The sequence below is a fragment of the Eriocheir sinensis genome, unplaced genomic scaffold (genome assembly GCF_024679095.1).
Source record: "Eriocheir sinensis breed Jianghai 21 unplaced genomic scaffold, ASM2467909v1 Scaffold728, whole genome shotgun sequence".
NCBI lineage: Eukaryota > Metazoa > Arthropoda > Malacostraca > Decapoda > Varunidae > Eriocheir > Eriocheir sinensis.
In genome coordinates, this window is record NW_026112085.1 from 37,723 (window position 1) to 57,325 (window position 19,603).

Below are 19,603 nucleotides of genomic sequence, written 5' to 3' on the forward strand. Positions count from 1 at the left end.
ATGGAATAGAGAAAGTGATGAAGAAGAATATGAGTTTAGGTGTGACAGCAAAGGGTGTGGATTACGGAGTGGTTGAATGTGTGAAGCATGGTGCTCTGGGATGGTGCTCTGGGATGGTCTGGACAGGATAAAAATTAATGTGAAGAGTGTATGACTGCAGGATTAAGGGGAGAGGGTGTCAGGGGGAGGCCACCACTGAAATGAGTCAATAGAGTGGATGCGTATTGGAGAGAAATTAGACAGGTGAGGAACTGAATGTGCTGTGAGTGCCGAAATATAGAGAATTGAGAAAATACCTTTTTTTAAAGTTTTAATTAACTGCTCTCCAATTGAGATAGGTTAAAATAGATTTTCTTATTATTCCTACATCTTTTATCATACCTTATAAAGTGCTCTTCTGTTGTTATGTATATCTCCTTACTAACCTTTAATCCTCTTGGAGAACTGTAGAAAAATATGAGATCAAAATAAATGTGGAAATAATGATAAACTGTATAAACCTAAGATGCTTTGGGTTACTCAGCCACCCATGGCCATGTGTATTTACCCATTTCATTGCTGTTTTCACAATTACTTTCATCTAGGCTCTTTCCTACAGTTTCCCAAGAGGTTTGAAGGTCAGTAAAAGATATATATATATATGACAACAGAACATTTGTAAAGTAGGAAACAGAATAGAGACATGATTATAAAACCAATCTTTACCAATTTTTGCATACACAGGGTGAAGGAAAGACTCAAGTAGTAAAAAAAGTAAGATACTGCTAGAAAGTTCTATTAATGGTACCATCGGTCAAAAGTTGTAGTGCTATTGCAACAGCCAGTACTGCTTTTTGGCCAGTGCTGTTCTCACTACTGCCAGTCTTAAAAAGTGCCACGTGCCCAGCTACATAATAACACAGATTTTTCAAATTCCACTGCCGTCATGTTGAAATTTCCCTCAGTACAATGTAATGCCAACATTTCTTAATCTAATTTATGTTTATACTTCACATGTTTAATCATTCAGGACAATATGTTTTGGTAAATTTGAAAACCAAAACACCCACTTGAATGAATGTCTACATTCACATATCCATAAACACAGCCCTCTAAAAGGCCTCCCCTATAAAAAAAAAAAAAAAAAAAAAAAAAAAAAAAAAAAAAAAAAAAGGAAATTTAGGTACTCTCTAAATACATCAAGATCTGCATAGAATCTTTAATTTCATGAGAATAAAAGAGCACTATACAAGCCTTTTCAAGGAAGCATTGTCATGAAGTAGTGGCTATTTCTCCTTCTTCTGAGAAGTAATTAGCACCAACCAATAATATCACCGTGTGAGGCTGCCTCACTCCTCACACTCTGCCCACGCCTCTTCAGCCTGCATGAAGTACTTGGCAGCAAGCTTTCCCTTCATGGCTTCTGTTGCTAGTTCTGCTGCATCACTATACAGCTCTCCTAAAATGGAAAAAAAAGTTAATAGTTAATAAAAACCCAACACATTAAGTTAGATGAGGAATATAACAAACTTCTTTCAGGCATATATTTTTAAGTATATAATTCTAAATAACCTTTCTATTTCATGCTAGCTATAATTTTTTAAGCATTTCTAGTCACCATATTGCTCCCATCAACCTTTAGACACTGATATCAATGCCTTGAATTATTTTCATTACTCATCTTTTCATTATATTCATGTGGCCATATATTCTAACTGCAGTCCACCAAGGTGGTTCTCACAACTGTAGATTTCACCATTGCAGTACCCCACAAAACATAAAAGTTTAAAACCTACCACAGAACTGTCAATATGCAGTTTTCTGACTGGCAGGTGGCCATGCCATTTAATTTGCCTAGAATCTCTGCTCCATTATATTTCCCTTACCAGCTTTATTAGGATCCCTCTCTAAGGAATAACCACCGGTGAGGTACATTTGGGCTTGTCGTGCCACTAGTTGGTACTGCGGGTCATCCATGGTTCCATCGAAGTTCCCTTCTTCATCCTGTGTAGAGGTATTTATCACTTTGTCTAGCCAGTACACAGCCTTGCTCCAATTCTGAGACCTATGGGGAGAAGGGGTCAAAATGATCACTTGACATTTAACAACTTAGTAACAGAAAAAGTAATTAACTAAAAATAAATTGAGCTCCTGCTTTCACTCCTGTTGGTACATCTGAATTTGTGATCTTAGATTTGTATAAGGGGAAAACATGCATGCTGGACTATCAGTAACTGGATCAATCAACTTTTACTGTACTTCAAGAAATAAAAAATCAATCATTCTATTATGCTTAATACACCTCAGTGACCACAGGCACCTTACAGTATTATAGAACATATAACATCACATGTGTACAAATATCTAAAAAAATAGGTAGACAGTTAACTTACCTGAATTTTTGGATAAATAAAAGTAAAATGAAAAATGAATCTCTCATGAATGTAAAAAGAAAGTTACCTTGAGCTGGGCAGTCCAATGCCTGTTTCAAAAGCCTTTGAGACATAAATCATGGCTGGTCGGTCCTTGGCTTCTGCTGCTGTCAACATGTAGTCAAACCCAATCTCCACGTCACATTTGTTGTCGTCCAACTATAAAAAAAGGACTATGTTGGTTTGCTGGTTTCATTTTCAATAATGAACTTATCTACCAGCATTGATAATGAGTTGTATTCAAAAGAGAGCTTGCCACCCTCGTCATTTAGGGGTTAAAATGCACTGGAATTCTAATGATTTTATTTCAATGGTTCTTCCTATTACAATTATAATATAAGATGAGGGTGGAAAAGCTAGGACTACACTATACCTGAATGTCTGATAGAGTGTCATGTGGAAGACCAAGGTGAAGCTGTGCCATGGTTTTAATGGCCTCCAAACAGTCACACTTCGCCGCCTGACTCAGGTGATACATGGCAGCTTCTTGATCAAACGATTCATTCTCTTCCACAAATCTATTCAGTTCATGATATTTGGCAAGGTCCAAATGTATCTGTAAAAGAAAGGCAATTAAAATGGTACAAAACTGGCAAGAGGAAGATCATCATTATCACAAAATACTCGCAAGCATACATTTAAGTTATAAGACACACCAGTATATGAAGAGAAAGCTAGTAGTCCCATAAATTTAGTATAAAGGTAATTCAATAGCACTGAGAAGCAGTGATACCAGCAGGCATCATTTTGAGGTCCAACTGTAGGCTCTTTTTCCCATTGCCACCCAGTACCCTGAGAGAATAGGGGTTTAGGGCTATAGGGAGATAGGTGGGTAAACCAGAACTTAAACTTTCAAAGCCAGCATGCATTTCAAGACTTACCTGCCCAAGGACTGAGCCTCCGGTTTTGCTCCTATTTTCTTCAAGTAGCTCCAACTGTTTGCGATGCTCAATCTCCCCAAGCACATGTGAGGGACGAGCCTTCCTTTGTACTAACTCTTTGAACTGCAATGCATAAACAGATACATGGCATCATTAAATTCTTCCAGCTTGATATGGAGGGAAAAAAAAAAAAAAAAAAAAAATCTCACACAATGCAGTGCAGTGCGCAATGCCAAGTACAAGGGACAAACATGGGATGGGGACCCTGAGATCAACACATTAATCCTCCATCTACCTCTCATTGGATATGTGACCTAAGTGCAACAACAAACCTCAAATGAAGGGAACATAACTTAGAAATGGAAGAGGCAAATGACAATGCAATTAAGATAAATAATACAATCTCTTCAGTTTTCATGTATGAGCTCCCAAGAAATTAATATTATATTTGTGTGGATTCTCCTGAAATAAATAAATAAACTGATTTAGATAAAGCAGGGAAGTGTTAAGCAGCTCAAAATAATCTTCCTTTTTTTTTTAAAATGTAAAGTTAATGGAACTGATCAAGTTATTTGACCTTTATAAATAATTTTTGTGAGGGTACGTAATGAAAAATAACATATATATATATATATATATATATATATATATATATATATATATATATATATATATATATATATATATATATATATATATATATATATATATATATATATATATATATATATATATATATATATATATATATATATATATATATATATATATATATATATATATATATATATATATATATATATATATATATATATATATATATATATATATATATATTTCTCAGTAAACATCAAGCAACAGTCTCCACAACTACAGAGCATCCCTCCTTTACTCTACTTTTAAGGTTTCTTTGTATCTCATAAAACTAATAACACTGAGTCCGTGGATGCTCAAGTATAAGACGCTACTTGAAATCTTACCTGTAGGAAATCTTTTTCTCGTGTCTCTGTATCCGTTCCAGAGTCTGTCATAGAGTCCAGGCGAATCCTCGAATGGTAATCCTTGAGGTAATTCTGGTGGTAGCGTCTCTCTTGCTTGGCAGAATCCACTAGAGAGTCCTCACTTTCAGACATGAGCATGTCATCACTCTCCTAGAATGTGGAGTAATATGTAGAACCTAATTATTATATGTTATTGCTAATTTTACTATCATTACTATTATTATAACTACCACCATTAATATTATTCAATGGTTTGTTACTGAGAGGATGATCATCTTACAATAATGGACAGTCACAATACATTTATCATTCAGTTTGAACTTAAAAGTACTTGACCTTACACTCCTTGCCCATTACTACTCTAAATATCTTATTTCACATACCCTATTCTCTGTCCATTGAATATATCTATGACTATACTAGAGGAACTGGAGTACAGGCAGCAATAACAGTAAAAAACTGGACAGTGGAATGCTTGACCTGTGCCTTACTTCTGTAATATCAATGAATATGTCATTTGCAGTAAGTTCAGTATGAAATACAAGTTCCTTTCTTACTTCTTAAATAGAAAATGTTTGTGTAACAAAACTGCAATGGTGTCAACAGTCACTTATGTATTTAGAAATATAATTACTCATTATTATAAGTTTCTGTGGTGTGTTTAAAATCGAGAAAAAACATGGCTACATCAAATGCAATGGGCCAAACATGAACTCGCACTTCTTTTCATTCTTGTATATGACAAATAATGAGAAGGACATAGTTACCAAGGAGTCCAAGGAGCTGATAGAAGTGAGCTTGACCCGAGGCCGCTCATCTCCTGAATGATATCCCGATGAAAGGGAGCGGAGACGAATGTATTCCTGAATGTGTTCCTTCTCCTCTGATGTAGGACTTTGTACTACTTCCTCAGTACCTCGAACTTTAGTCTGGTAGGCGTTCTGAAAAAATGCAAGAATGGAATTAAGTATTAAAGTGCAAATGCCCATCCATTTTATGGCATAATACAAAGAATGGAAGCTTAGGGAAAGAAATTCACTTTTGTTTTTTCCAACAATATGCTCTGAGCCTCTAGAATGATGTGATAAGCTTGCTCACGGTGAGAAATGAGGGTTATTCACAGCAAGTCAGAAGTGGCTGCTGGAATGGAGTATGTTACATTATTGAATAAAAATTACTTCCAAACTGCATCTCATTATTGATTATTATTGATACTTTTATTCTTTACAAACAAATTGGTTTCAGCAGCATGAAACTATAGCACTTTTTATTTATTTTAGCACATCCGCACACACACACACACACACACACACACACACATAGAATCAAAGGAAACACTTACCTTGGCAATGGTAAATGTTTTGGTACTTTCAATCTCTGAGGGAGCCAGGTCAAAAGGAGTGAGGCAGAGGCTCTCACAGATAGAATTACAACGGTGAGAATGCAGAAAAAGGGCCATGCCACGGGTTCCCAGATTGCCATCCCCATAGTCATCTCCTGAAAGAATGAAAAATTACATGATTTATACAATAAGTAGAGGTAAATAAGAGTGGAGCTGCTTGATATGTACATTACAGTGCTCCTGGACATACTCAGGCTAGAGACACAAAGCTCTACACAATATTCCCTAGCATTTCAAACTTATATTGAAAACTTGCATTTGGTGATAGTGAGACTGTGTGGTTGTTGTTGTATGGTCATCTCACAAGAAGAAACACCTCAAGAGACTGGAAAGAATACAAAGAATAGGCACAAATGGAAGTCCTAACTGATGAAGAAACATCGAAAGATATGTAATTGATAAAGCTGGAAGAGAGAGAGGAGAGCTGATTACAGTATACAGACTTAAGAATAACTTACTTAGAGGAATCCGGTAAAAAAGACCTAATCCGTTAAATTAACTAGAAAAGACCTCTTCTACTGACCGTGACTGGTGTGGATTTGAGGGTCTGTGTACAGGTCCCCGACACCTTGAATATCCACTACTATCAGCTCATGGCCTGACCTGCGGAAAATTGGTAAAAATCATGACTATTACATACCTGCCACATGAGGATAAGGATTTCTTATTGATTTTTTTTTACCCTTAACAAAAATATTTACTCTACATAAATTGTTAATGTCAATTGAATACCTTAAAACAGTTGCTTATTGATGCACAATTATACAAATGCATTCTTAACAAAATTAATATTAAAATCATATCAAGTTGCTTTAATATGATCTAGCACTCCTTAAATAACAAAACTGATTGCGTGGGCAGCTTTACCCTCTCTTGCCTATTTATTCAATGTGTGGCAATTCTATTTATTCAATGTGTGGTAATTAACATCATTGACATTACCACTGCAGTTAAAAATACATCACAATGAATCATGGTATATTTTCTTGATATGGCATTAGTAAGTTACCTCTCAAATGTGAAGTGGGAGAATGCCTGAGGGGTCATGCGAATAGCTTCTGAGCGTACAAATCCAGAGTTTGAGTTGTACTTGACATACTGGCCCTCAATGAAATGCTCAAGATGAAAGAGGGGGCTTCCTTCCCTGTCGATCATTTCAATGATGGCCATCTGAAATATGTCCACCTGCAAGAAAAGAAAATATACATTACATTATTGTGTGTGTGTGTGTGTGTGTGTGTGTGTGAAGACCAAACATAGGTCAAATACATTTGCACAATATTTCTCTTGTAAAAAGAGAAGTTTTATACCTTTTTTGGTGGATTATGCCTGTTGTACTCTTCTCCCCACAGCTTGGCATCCATCTGCAAAGAAAAGGTGAATTTAGCAATGAATGCATTCTATATTTATATTATTTCCGTCGTACTTGTGTGTGAAGACTAGTGATAATCAAATATATGTTTGAAAAATTGTGTTCAAAGGTAGAAATTAATAAATAATGGTTTGTAAGGATTAGCAAAAGTAAGATCCCTTTCTTGTTCATGTGAGGAATGGAGTTTGATGATTATCATCATTATAATCATCATGATATAGCCAGTTTTCTAGTACTAACCTGGAGCCTGACATCATCAAAGTATGTTTCCCTGGGTGTGCTGGTGTCCATGTAGCGTTTGGCCACATAGTTGTGGGCACGCACCCAGTCATCTTTTGAGAAGTTACTCAGCTTCTTCCTGTTGAATAAGAATATCTAAAATACACAACCTTTAAGAGGGATAAAAATGGTGCTAATGGCACAGTATGGGACAGAGGTAGCAATGTTTTTTCATGTTGGTATGTGTTGGATAAGTTGGCATGATGTGCTCTTTGTTGCCCTTTGCATTGTTCTCTGATGACAACAAAAAAAGTCATATTCATATTGTTATTTCATTCAGGGGTGTGAACATATGCACATGAAGTCTTCATATCCTCTGTACATGAGAAGCATTTTCCTCCTGTGCAAATCCTTTTCAGTAACATGATGGTAGAACATGGAAAGAAATCTTACTAACATGCGGAAGCACTCCCTCATGGCACCATGGTTAAAGGGCTGCTTCTCCATTTTGATGACAACCTCATCCTGCGTCCAGGCTTGCCGCATGGCATTGTAGCGGTGACGCCTTGCCCGCTCCGTCTTGTACATGTCCAGATGGAACTTCTCCCACGGGTCTTGCATAGAAAGAGCCTAAACAAAGAAACATTAATATTTACCCCCTAACTACTTACTGATTTGTTACATATGATACATTTGATTTGATGTTACGTTTGATGATTTGCTTTAAAGTAGGTCATGATGAAACAAATTTCCATGTGCCAATCATACTGAATTATTTAAATCCATTATGAAAATCATGGAAACCAACATATACAAACTGGAAAAAAATTATATATGCTACAAGTGTTCATCAAATATACATATTCTGAAGACGCAGTACAGAGGAGATAATTGTATGGGATGAAACCAGCAAAACCTCTTGATATTTTTACCTTGCGAACTGCATTTTTCCAAGCCATTTTTGCCACAAATTTCCTGCTTATAGGTTCTTCCCTCCTCCTCTTGAGGCCTAATCGAAATGCTGTAGAGAAGGACTGGCTTGAACTTTCCCCAGGTAAAGACTGGCAATCATCATCACTAAAAAAGAAAAGAAACATTATACAAATATACATATCCCATGTTTAAGCAGAATCTCCAAATGTGGGCAAAAGCTAAACAAAAATGTTTCAACAGAGATAAACATTTTTTTACATTGGGCTTATAGTGTCGGTGGCCTTTCATGATGGGGCCTGTTGGTTGGTCCCAGGCCATTATTAGAGCAGACAAGTATTTTATAGTGGCATCATTCTTGATTGGCTCACGTTGCTCCTGTGCCCCATTTGATTCTCTTGAGAGTTTTGTTATAATCCAGGTTGATAGGTAATCATCAGGAGAGAAAGTGGGTTGCCTTCAGCCACTTGGCAATGACTGAATATAATTGTATGCTTGTGGCATTGAACAGTGAAGCAGCCTGGACAAAGCAGTTGTACTATCCAAAACATAAATGAATTCAAAACTAATTCTGACTGATTGAGGCTCAAGAGATGAGTATGATTAAATTCATGCATATCACAACTAGGTAAATATAAACACACTATTGAAGAACATCTTCACGAAGAAGCATTCTCAAATGCATTGACTTCCATTTATGTTTATCAAACTGTCTTTCCCTCCAATTCCTAATTTCAAGCTGAGAATCTGATTACTTTGTATTTGCACTTTTGCATTTTAAAAAATGCATTTTCACCTGTGAGGATTATGCAATGAGGTGTGATAACTTACTAAGAGGAAATAGTAAAACTTGCTGTTGACTTTTCATCATTGAAAAAAAAAAAAAAAAAAAAAATCCTTTTTACTATTTTCTTATGTTTACTTGCCTTCTCAGGTTACCAAATGCTGACTAAGCAACTTTGCCAAGTCATTGCTATTAGGAACAGGCCATAAAAGAACGATGGACTGGTTAGGGTAAAGGAAGGAGTAGCAATGTACAAAGTCCCTACTTATAGTATTTAAACATATTTTACTCTACTATGTAAATGTTAAACTGAATGATTTTCAAAATCATTGAGTAAAATAGATCATATGTATAATCATTCTCCTCATTCATGGTGATAGCAAAAGTAGATGTGAGAATAAGTAATGTTATTTTAAGATAGTACCTTTCAGCTTACAACATTTATTACCAGTATTAACTCAAGAACATTTGGTTAAGTGATGAAAATGTAGTGTAGTCAACATTAATTTCAGTGCAGAAAAGAGACAGTGTCATGCACTTGATTGATAAGGTGGCTACCATTTTTCCAATCTATACTTAGTATACTAATGCATGCGAATGAGACATGACCAGTTAAGGGTAGTGAGTCACAATCTAAAATGCCTGATTTTTGTGAGGCTTATAAGAGCTATCAGTGGTTAGTCCTCTGTCTATGCATACATTAATAGATTATACTAGCAACTACCACTTCAGCAAATGAACGACAAAGATGTTCCATAACCTTCCCATCAATACTATTAGCATTACTTAAATAATCAACGCAGTTAAAAAGAACAAGCCTCTAGCTACAAGGTACAGGATATTCTCCACCTTAATCACTACTCACCTCTCTTCTAATCTTCTCCTGAGGTCTTCCAACTCTAGTGGTCGGATGTCTATGTCATCCGACGACTCACTTACAGTGCGATCCCCCAACACCATGGTGATGATGTTACAGTAACTGCCTCACACCACCAAACTGCACCAAGCAAGGGAAATCAGACAGAGAAAAGAATAGATGCTATGCATAAAGAGGTCTGCTATATTTACATTTTGCATACTACAATAAATTTCCCTAGTTTTTATGAGAATGTCAAATGAAGCTTATGTAATTCTACTACTGCACCTCTTATCCCATTGTAGCAGTAAATCATACATGACAGGCAATCTTAATATATTTTACATATACAGTTAAGAAAATTATCACAGCCAAGTAAGCAGAGATGTCATGCTGTACATGAAAACTATATACAGAAGTAATAAGAGCCTAACCAGACATGGGCAATTTTATAAACTTATGAGCTAATTAATATCATTCATATCAGAGACTTGATTTGCATATAGCTACATATCATTGTGCATGAGTTCATCTTTATCAAGCTCCAACATTTTCTTGGTTAGCATTTCTGGGGCTGACAGGCATCAGATATTTGACAGGCATATAAGCAAAAGTTGTGATGAATAGGGAAGAGGTGATGTGCATGAAAGGAATAAGGTGTCAGTGATGCCATGAGTGTTGGCATCTTCACACAAACAAACAAACTATACGTATATGTCAACTGATCTTTTTGTGACCCATTGATCCTCAAATGCTAGCATATGACATGTGGAGTGCTGCCTCAGCCTATTCTATTTGTTAAATTGTAGTTGTTACTAATTTCAACAAAGTGTGGATTCATCAAAGGAAGATGTAGCTATCTATGGAGGAATGGTTGTTTTGTAAGGAAAATCAGCAGGATGTGATAATGGTGGGAATGAAGGAGCCAGAAGGAGAAGAGCAGAAGAATCACAGTTGGAAATAGTAAGGTAGCAGGAGAAGCTTCTGAATAGTGGAATGAGAAATGATCTTGTGATGAGACTAAGGAGGGAAGGGGATGAGGAAGGCAAAAATGAAGAGGAAGGACAGAAGGGAAAGAGGGAGGGTGTGGGGAAAAATAGGATAACATAGAGAATTGGGGAAGGAAAGTGGGGGGAAGGTAAGGAGGGGGGGGGGTGAACTTCAGGAGAAACATGGAGAAAAGCAAAAGTTGGGAATGACAAAGAAAAGAATGAGGGTGGGACAGGAACCTCACTGAGAAGCTGGGCTGGAAATTTGCAATGTTGGAGACAGTCTCAGCAGGAGTAACGGGGTGTACAGACTTCCTTAAGAGGATTGGGAGGACAGGCTTTCATAAGAGGATTGGGAGGAGGGGAAGAGGGGGAAACTCGAGAAATTTCAGGGGTGGGAGTGGAATTAATGGCAAGCTGCTGATCCCTTGGAGGGGATTGAAATGAAAAGGATAGCTGTGTAGAGGCTTGTTCGGGGGGACCATCAGGGTTGGAGGTGGTGAGTGAATGAAGCAACACTCTCCCTAGAACATACTACCACCTGTTGGTTAGTTAGTTCAGATTCTTTCATTTTGTGACTCTTGGATCAGTGAACAATACCATTTTTCTTTCCTTTATTGCTGCTTCCTTATTTTGTTCTGTTTCTTCCATTTGAGTTTTTTTTAGTTTACTTGAACATACTGAGGGCTAATCTGTTGTGCAAGTACAGAATAACCTTAATATGATCATGACAACTGGGTCAAAATTGGCATTATTGTGTCAATAACTCATTTCCTATTAAACAACTACTCTTCTGTTGTCATATTTATTCTCTACTAACCTTCAAACCTCTGGAAAACCTTAGTAACCTTGATCTTTATTATCTACTAACCTTAGGAAAGTGTAGAGATCTCTTGGAAGAAATAAACACCAAAACTTGTAAGGGGCAATAAAATAAATACCCTCTTGTCCTGCTGGTCACCTTCTATATTTCTCCAGGCTGGTTAACGCATTATCTATCCCTGCTAATTTCTTACTACCGGTTATCAAGTGGCGAGGTACATCCTTCAGGAGCTTGCCAGCTTGTCACATCCGGAATTGCGTGTTAACAATACCACTTGACAGCACAGTTAGCACGGTCCTCTGCAGTAATATGATGGTGTGTGCTGGCCCAGGGTGTTGCTAGGGTGAATTAGGGTGAAGCAGCAAGGAGCGTGAGGCACCCCGGGGGGACAACACCGGGACAACACCCTGGGCAGGACATTTGACACATAGCCACACGCCCCCCACGGCACATTGGCAGCATGGTTACCTTTGCGTGCTGGCTCCTCACGCCCACCGTAAGCTCAGGATACGCATTTGAGAAGGAGCGTACGTGACTACCGGTCCTCGTGGCGACAGAAATAAATGCAGGACCGCCTCTTCACCGCCGCCCCGCCGCTGCTCACGACACAACACAAACTCGTCTGCTGCTGCCACTTCCTATTTTTCTCCGTTCCACCCTCGTCCGGAAGGTTGCTTAAGGCTCTCGACTACCAAACACTTCAATATATTCATCCCCAGAGAGTTTTTACGTCATAATCATCAGTAAGACGGAAATTGACACCATGGTTCCTTCTGTATATTCATGGGGTGTGTTGGTAATTAATAAGGTGGAGATTTGAGGCATTACCCGTGACCCACTTTAAAGTTTTGGTAAAGTTTCGGAGGCTGTAAAGTTCTCCACTGTCATTACCGTTGCCAGATGTCACCAAGGAAGTCCCCCCATGAACTCTCCCCCGTGTCAGTATCTTCGGCCCTTTAAATAGCCCCCTTTCTTGGGTTCACATAAATGACCGATCGCCTACGCCACACCTCCACATGATACTGTATGATGGCATGATCTTGACCTGTGATTGAACTTGTCTTGAGGTACAATATTAAAAGGCGAAGCGGGCCCAAAGATATCCCAGACAGACCCACCCATTTTCAAGGCCGTTTGCTTCCTCTCACAGAAGTGTCTCATTATACGCTACTTGGGCGCTTGCTTGGGGCTCTTGATCCCTCCATAATAACTCAATGTTGTTATTAATAAGTGGGATGATACGTGAAGGCATGCAGGTGCACATGGGTAGGCATATATGAACTGGGGATGAAATGCAGCCTAATCAATTGGTTTGTAGGCTGTGAAGATAAAGTGATAACGTGGTTGTCGCCAAGGGTAAGGAGTAGAGGTGGTTGTCATCAAGGGTGTTTCACTTTAACAAGCTGAAAGTTAAGTAAATGAATTAAGCTGGGGGTAAATTCACTCCCTGGTTGCATAGATGCTTCGGAGATAACTGATGATTAGTTACACAAAACGTCATATGTGGTGAGAGGTGTAATGACTCAAACAAACACACAAACAATGAAACAAACTCAAGCTTTTGAAAACTATGCAGCACATGCTGATGAGAACAAGGTCAAAGTATATTTAAACAAACAAAACTATACAAGTACGTACTGGTAGATACACGTGTGGCTCTTGAATTATACCTCGTCACGTGCATTTGGTTATTAATATACGCTTGTAGTAGTTGTAGTAGTAGTACGTAGTAGTAGTAGTAGTAGTAATAGTGATGGTAGTAGTAGTAGTAGTAGTAGTGTATAGCATGTGCATGGTTGGAATCTATACATGCAGTTACTTTTATGTACCAATTATATATCCTTTGGCTTACTCAAGGAGACATATATCTTTATAATCTTGTTGGGTTCACTGCGTCCCTCATCTTTTTACTTCCTACTGGCGGGTTTTAAGATTGTGATCATTATGAATGCACTTTTACTGAATGGTGAAGGACTTTTTGCTGTGATGTCGCGTGTTCAATGTTTCCCTTCCATCTTTGGCTGACTTATTGATGCTATCTGATATCCGTTACAGCGTTACAACACACACACACACCCTTGTGACCCAGTCCTGACCGAGGTCGGACGTGGGTCATGGCGCTCCGAAAGGAGCAGCCCGGGGCCAGCCTGTTGGCCTCTCCCCTTCCCCTTCATCCCCGTCTCCCCTTTCATCAAGAAACCTTCTTCAAGAAACACTACTAAGCAAGCTATTTTTTGTGACACTAAGTGATATCATGGTGACAGTCTGACAGAGTGAGTGGAGTGCGTGTGTGGTGCCGGGAAGACACAGATCGCCGAGTCTGTCGCCGCCGCGACCTTCCACCAAGTCCCTGCCGACGCCCCGAGGTCTCCCCCAGGCTCACCAGCCCGCCCATCTTGCTGTTGAAGTCTGGTCAGGTGCAGTGCAGTGGAGGCTTCGTCACTCAGGTGGGGGCAATGTTCAGTCTGCTCAGGCTGTGCAGTCTGTTCCCAGGAACAGCAGCGAGTCTGCACATGTCTCGCCACCTGTATTGGATTAGCACTTCACCGCTAAGCCCCTTTCTGAGTGACCACCGATACCGCCTCTACCTGCTCCCAGGCCACCTGCTGCTACCTGACCCAGCATTTTTTGACCTGGGGATGACCTCGGATTAACACCTACTCGCCTTCCAGAAGAGGATTACCTTCCCGCCTCATCGCTCTACCACACCGCACTCCACCACCTCCTCACCACTCGTATCACCACAACGTTCCCTCCGTTAATGTAAATTGCCTACCCCCACACCCCTTTCATATTGTTTTTTTTTTTATATAGTTACACTTTGTAATTTTAATATGTACATTTTCAGCCTGACGGCTGCCATCTGCGAAATAAACCGATTATTATTATTATTATTATTATTACACACACACACACACACACACACACACACACACTCTCTCTCTCTCTCTCTCTCTCTCTCTCTCTCTCTCTCTCTCTCTCAACATCCAAAGACAACCCGCAAGTATAACCAAAGCAATGTTGTTTCTTTGTATGCCAATGACAACGTGTCAGCTATAAACAGTAAATGTCCCTTGATATCAACCGTGATTCACCTTATGCTATGATAACAATCCTAATAAAAATGCTTGCAATAATGAAGTGATTAATAAAACTCCATGAAGACTGTGTGAAGGATGGTGACGTCTTAGATATTGTCTGCGTGGGGGCTGTGAAGGCTGGGGCGAGGTGGACTGGGGAAAGTGCAGTCTGCTCATGCTGTTTCCAGGGATGCAGGGGCGGCGTGGAGCTACTAAGCGGAAATGTCCTTAGGGGTGCTTGTTGACTGGCATGCGGAAGCTGAGGCATAAAGGGACTCGTATGCAGGAAGATTTGCAAAAAGTTATCCTCGATCAACTGCAAGGCACAGTTATATCGTAGGGTACCTATTATGGTGATCAATCAATGTCATTTGGATAGAGCGACTTCAGTTGTTTGGTATATTACAATTCGGGGCGTTTTGACGCTGGGTACACTCAGAGATAAGGAAATCCTCTTCCAATCCCTACGTGACCCTATTATTTTATCACTTGCTCCGCCGCCACGTGCAGCCACAGCGTATGCTTCCAACTTACGTTACTGATTTATGAACAAGAGTAGGAAAAAGTGAGTAGGAAAGTGAAAGTACAGACAGAAGTGAAGTAGGCTGTTGCGTCGCAAGTTACGAAGCACTGCCGGAGGGTCAAAGTCTTGACGTCAGAAGTTGTAAGGTGTACCTTTCCGCGCAGGGATGTCTTAGAGATGTGGTAAAGGTGAGGGTGGCTTCTAATCTTAGCTTTGTATAACGGGAGCGGGTATGCACCTAACATGTTAACAACCCCCGCGGCGGCGATCATGTTCAGGTAGTTGTGTTGTTCAGCATAACCGCCTTTATCTGTGAGTAAACAAAGGAAATGACATTTCTTGACTTAATCAAAGATAGCTGATAGAAGTGTTTGGCAAGGAGGAAGATATTTCCCCCCCCCACCCCCACCCCCCAACAACAGTGGCTTACACGAGGCTTCTCAAGGTTGTAGAAAAAAACAATTCGTTTCTTTATAACTTGAATGCTGGTAGTGGATTACTGTAAGAAAGTTTTAGAGGAAAAAAATAGACCTATGTAAGGCACAGTGCAAGACGTGCATGTTGGGATAGGACCAGTCTTATTTTTCTTATATTTAAGATAAAGGGATTGTAAGTGAATCCTAACTCTACTACAACTTATCTATATTGGACCTGTTGGGGAAAGTTTTCAAAGAGCAACAAAAAACTTATTACGTTCCACTGGTCGTGGAGCGAGGCCCAGACGGCCCCACAGGCCACAGCTGTGTGTATACCAGTCACCACTCAGCCCCCGCCCTGCCGCTGTTGTCAGGGGATGATAAACATCGTTTTTTCTCTTCCTGAATCCCATGGCCAAATTTCTATCGCTTGGGCAGCAAAGTGAGCAGGGGTTGAGAACAACGAACATTCACTGACACTGAGTCTACTTAGTGACACATTATCTGTAATCTAAAATTATATTATAGGGCGGGGAGTCTGGCGCGCTGGGGTCTGAGGTCTAGTCATAACTAACATTCTTTTCAGGAGGGTTCCACGTCAGCTGACTCAAAGCTGCTGTTTCAGTGTGATGGTGCGCAGTGTCTGTTTTTCCCTGCAAGGCCTGCACGTGCCTCACGAACCTTGCTTTATCCACAAGGTCAAATTCGACACGTGTATAAACGGAAGCACACAACCCACTTGACAGGTGACAACTTTGATTGCACGAACACTATAACCTATAAGCATTGGCAGGATACACACAATATTGGAAAATTGTTTTTAAACAAACAAATAAATAATTATTGTTCCATTAGTCTTTGCAGCAGTACTTCTACTACCACTACCACAACCACCATCACCACTACTCTTACTCCTCCTCCTCCTCCTCCTACTACTACTACTACTACTATAATACTGCTGGTGCTACTGCTGTTGCTGCTGGTGCTACTACTACTACGATGATGATGATGATAATAATAATAATAATACTAAGAATAATAAAAATAAAAAATAGAATAATACTAATAATGAGAGATATAATAAATATATATATATAGATATATATATATATATATATATATATATATATGTATATATATATATATATATATATATATATATATATATATATATATATATATATATATTTGAGTTAACAATGCTGAAGGGGGCTCACTGCCTTTTAAACATCCTACTACGTCGCCTCGGGACTGATAATACACCCACGCTTGCTATCAAGGTGACCGCTGCGGCTTGGTGGCAGTGGTACCAAACTTCCTGTGCGCTTCACCGCCTTCCAACATTACTCCGCTGGTTTCGATTCCCAGACATTCTTGCTTGGCTTCTTTTGGTCTAAATGAAGCAAACATATCTGTGAGTTTGGGCGTTGTTGTCGGCACCGCCATTTGTAGCGTCTGATGCTTACCGGAGTAAAAACGGCGGATAATTGCACCGCGATGCTGATACAACAGGTACGCTACGGCAACATCGATATTCTGGTGCCAAGACGGGAGGGTGCGGGTGCTGGCATCTATCGGCCACATCTTCGCGCAAAATTTGAACCTGATATCTTTGGACGCAAGACATCGGAGGAAATTGAAGAAAAAATAGACCGTATATGGGAAACCAAATCTGCAGAAAACAACCGTCTGTACAACGCATCCAAGTTTCGTCTGGCTGGGTGCGAGGCGTTGCAAGGAACCCTGTTGTTGCATTTTGGCCTTACTTGCTACAAGGACATGTGCGGCACCAACTTGTCTGAAAGTTCCTCAAGTCTGCAAGCCAAGGGTGCAAAAGACTTCTCGAATAAACAAGCATACATGTCAGACGCCGTGGGTATGTGGCACGTGTGTTGCTCGCATACATGTTAGTATATTCCTTTCCTCTTCTAACATCTTCTTTCACCAGGAAGTCAACTTTCATGCTACGGAAATTGATCTCCGACAGGGGTTGGCCTTCTTCCTGTCACCTGTGATGGCTGTCTGGTAGTGACGCGTCGGGCAATGTGGACCGGTGAGTACCCTGGGGCACTTGACAGGCCCGGGGGTCACCCAGAGCCAAGTCGCATATTTTTGCCGGACGGGTCGCTGAAACCTGACCATGCTGCCAGAAATATAGAAGAAGCCGTAGCGCAGGAGGTGAGTGTAGATATAGGCTGCTCTGATATAGTGCTCTTAAGAGTATGGGATTGCTTGCCTTAATGTGGATGGTATGCTGAGTCATATAGTTACTGTTTTAAGCTATAGCTACTTGTATCAGTATGAAGTAATCTTTATATGTATACATTTACTATGCATCTTCCGGGGAGCACCAGCAGTAATAAATGAAAAATAAGGAAATTATCGTAATATATGTAAGCGTGAGTGTGATGGTTGTGCTGTAGAGGTCGATTTGGGTGGCGTGCGACGCATGTAGCAGTGGCACAGGTGTGTGGAGGACATTCAGTGATTTTTACAGGTGTGGGAGTCGGCGAGCCAGGAGGCCGTGGATGAACTAGGCATCGGCAAAGGCGACATTGGGGATGTAATGTTCCTGGGCGTGACTCAGAACCTTGAGGCAGGGGGCAGACCGACCCTCGAGTTCTTTGCCAGGTGTGGGCACGTGCGTATATTGCTTGCTTGTAGCAAGGCACGCACACACACACACACACACACACACACACACACACACACACACACACACACAGTTGCGAAATACGTTGCCAAATAAGGCGTTGAATGGGAGGTCAGTGAACGGCTGGAATACCTGTCAGGTTCTAATTGGAGGCCTTTCTAATGCTGGTGGTGAATGCAGGCTGGGTGTGAGCGGTGAGCGGGTGGCAACCGTGTACGAGCTGGGCATGCAGGCCGAGGCGGAGGAGAGCAGCTCCGTACACTTGTTACCACCCCCAACTCTGGCACATCTGTCCCGCCTCTTGCAACCCTACACACTTACAGGTGACAGCTGCCCATTCATCTCTTCTGGTTTGTTACTCTCTTCTTACATGACTCGAATCATGTAGAAATTTCGCTATATTACATTGTGAAAAAAAAAACTTGGCATCGTATACGTTTGCATAGAGAGGCAGATAGATAGAGAAAGACGGAGACATAACTTGATATCCATATTATTCTTTTCCAGGAGGCTCCGAGAAACCCGTGGAGCACAGAGCTGGGCCAGTGGATGAAGACGTCCACTTTAAAGAGGCTCGCTGGCTCCTGCAGGAGGCTACTCCTGCCCTGCGGGCTTCTCTAATCCTGGCCCTCAAGAATAACCTCTTGTCTTCTTCCCCCTGACGAGATAGTGCAAATAATTGATAAGTCACGCATCTCAAATCATACTCATGTATGTGCTTCATCAACATCGACTCCTCCTGTTCCATCTTTGTATTGAATTTGACAAAAGTAATAAATAAATAAATAAATAAATGAATAAATAAATGATCACCGACACGCTGCACAGATTGACATCCTCTGTAAATGTACATACAAAGAAAATAATACACGTACTATTCAATGTAATGTACTGTACCATGTACTTGTCGGGTCACCAACAACGTCCGGAGTCAAGCTTCAATGTAGCAATGTAGTATCAAACAGATCTAAGCAACATACATGGGACGGATAATCACTGTACAGTACATGCATGGCGAGCTTTGGGTGTAGCAAATAAGGGAAGGTACGGTAGGTGACTTACGCCGATAAATGATAACCAGACAAAAACTTTCCCTCGTTTGACCTCAGTGCTAATGACTCCTATCTTAGAATATCCGTGGACCTGAGTGCCTGCGGTAAACAGGCGGGCAGGCAGCCAGCGGTCCACCCTAACCCTACGAGGAAAGCAAACAGGTGCTATAAATAGTGAAGGTAGGCTTGGTTTTAATGTGTGTGTGTGTGT

At 40.3% G+C, this 19,603-nt stretch overlaps 2 protein-coding genes across 8 annotated transcripts; one reads left to right on the top strand and one right to left on the bottom strand.

The window, feature by feature from the left end:
• Positions 1-628: 628 nt before the first annotated feature.
• On the bottom strand, positions 629-12,310 carry LOC126994141 (eukaryotic elongation factor 2 kinase-like). 3 transcript variants are annotated; one of them, XM_050853382.1, is made up of 16 exons: positions 12,137-12,309; positions 9,866-9,997; positions 8,219-8,363; positions 7,744-7,916; positions 7,308-7,425; positions 7,006-7,059; positions 6,705-6,880; positions 6,219-6,298; positions 5,636-5,790; positions 5,061-5,234; positions 4,273-4,443; positions 3,293-3,415; positions 2,785-2,967; positions 2,440-2,570; positions 1,866-2,044; positions 629-1,438 (listed from the first exon to the last, which is right to left on the bottom strand). In XM_050853382.1, exons 2-16 carry the CDS (start codon positions 9,958-9,960, stop codon positions 1,329-1,331), a joined length of 2,067 nt encoding a protein of 688 aa, XP_050709339.1. In that variant the 5' UTR covers positions 9,961-9,997; positions 12,137-12,309; the 3' UTR covers positions 629-1,328. The 3 variants fall into 3 exon arrangements, with proteins under 3 accessions (XP_050709339.1, XP_050709340.1, XP_050709341.1); XM_050853383.1 differs by lacking the exon at positions 12,137-12,309 and adding an exon at positions 11,717-12,107; XM_050853384.1 differs by lacking the exon at positions 9,866-9,997 and having other exon boundaries at positions 12,137-12,310.
• A 3,026-nt stretch (positions 12,311-15,336) lies between these two features.
• On the top strand, positions 15,337-19,556 carry LOC126994142 (uridine diphosphate glucose pyrophosphatase NUDT22-like). 5 transcript variants are annotated; one of them, XM_050853390.1, is made up of 5 exons: positions 15,337-15,459; positions 17,675-17,865; positions 18,185-18,318; positions 18,521-18,663; positions 18,848-19,556. In XM_050853390.1, exons 2-5 carry the CDS (start codon positions 17,731-17,733, stop codon positions 19,000-19,002), a joined length of 567 nt encoding a protein of 188 aa, XP_050709347.1. In that variant the 5' UTR covers positions 15,337-15,459; positions 17,675-17,730; the 3' UTR covers positions 19,003-19,556. The 5 variants fall into 5 exon arrangements, with proteins under 5 accessions (XP_050709347.1, XP_050709348.1, XP_050709345.1 ...); XM_050853391.1 differs by lacking the exon at positions 15,337-15,459 and adding an exon at positions 15,524-15,583; XM_050853388.1 differs by lacking the exon at positions 15,337-15,459 and adding an exon at positions 15,911-16,433 and having other exon boundaries at positions 18,848-19,555.
• The last annotated feature ends 47 nt before the right edge of the window (positions 19,557-19,603 follow it).

Excerpts from the sequence above, each read along its gene's own strand:
- LOC126994141 (XM_050853382.1), bottom strand. The coding sequence starts at position 9,960 with ATGGTGTTGGGGGATCGCACTGTAAGTGAGTCGTCGGATGACATAGAC. Across the intron at positions 8,364-9,865 it reads AGGAGAAGATTAGAAGAGAG|TGATGATGATTGCCAGTCTT; the intron begins GTGAGTAGTGAT and ends TTTCTTTTTTAG. Across the intron at positions 2,968-3,292 it reads GAGGCTCAGTCCTTGGGCAG|ATACATTTGGACCTTGCCAA; the intron begins GTAAGTCTTGAA and ends TTTCTTTTACAG.
- LOC126994142 (XM_050853387.1), top strand. The coding sequence starts at position 17,146 with ATGCTTACCGGAGTAAAAACGGCGGATAATTGCACCGCGATGCTGATA. Across the intron at positions 17,564-17,674 it reads ATACATGTCAGACGCCGTGG|GGGTTGGCCTTCTTCCTGTC; the intron begins GTATGTGGCACG and ends GATCTCCGACAG. Across the intron at positions 17,866-18,184 it reads AAGAAGCCGTAGCGCAGGAG|GTGTGGGAGTCGGCGAGCCA; the intron begins GTGAGTGTAGAT and ends TGATTTTTACAG.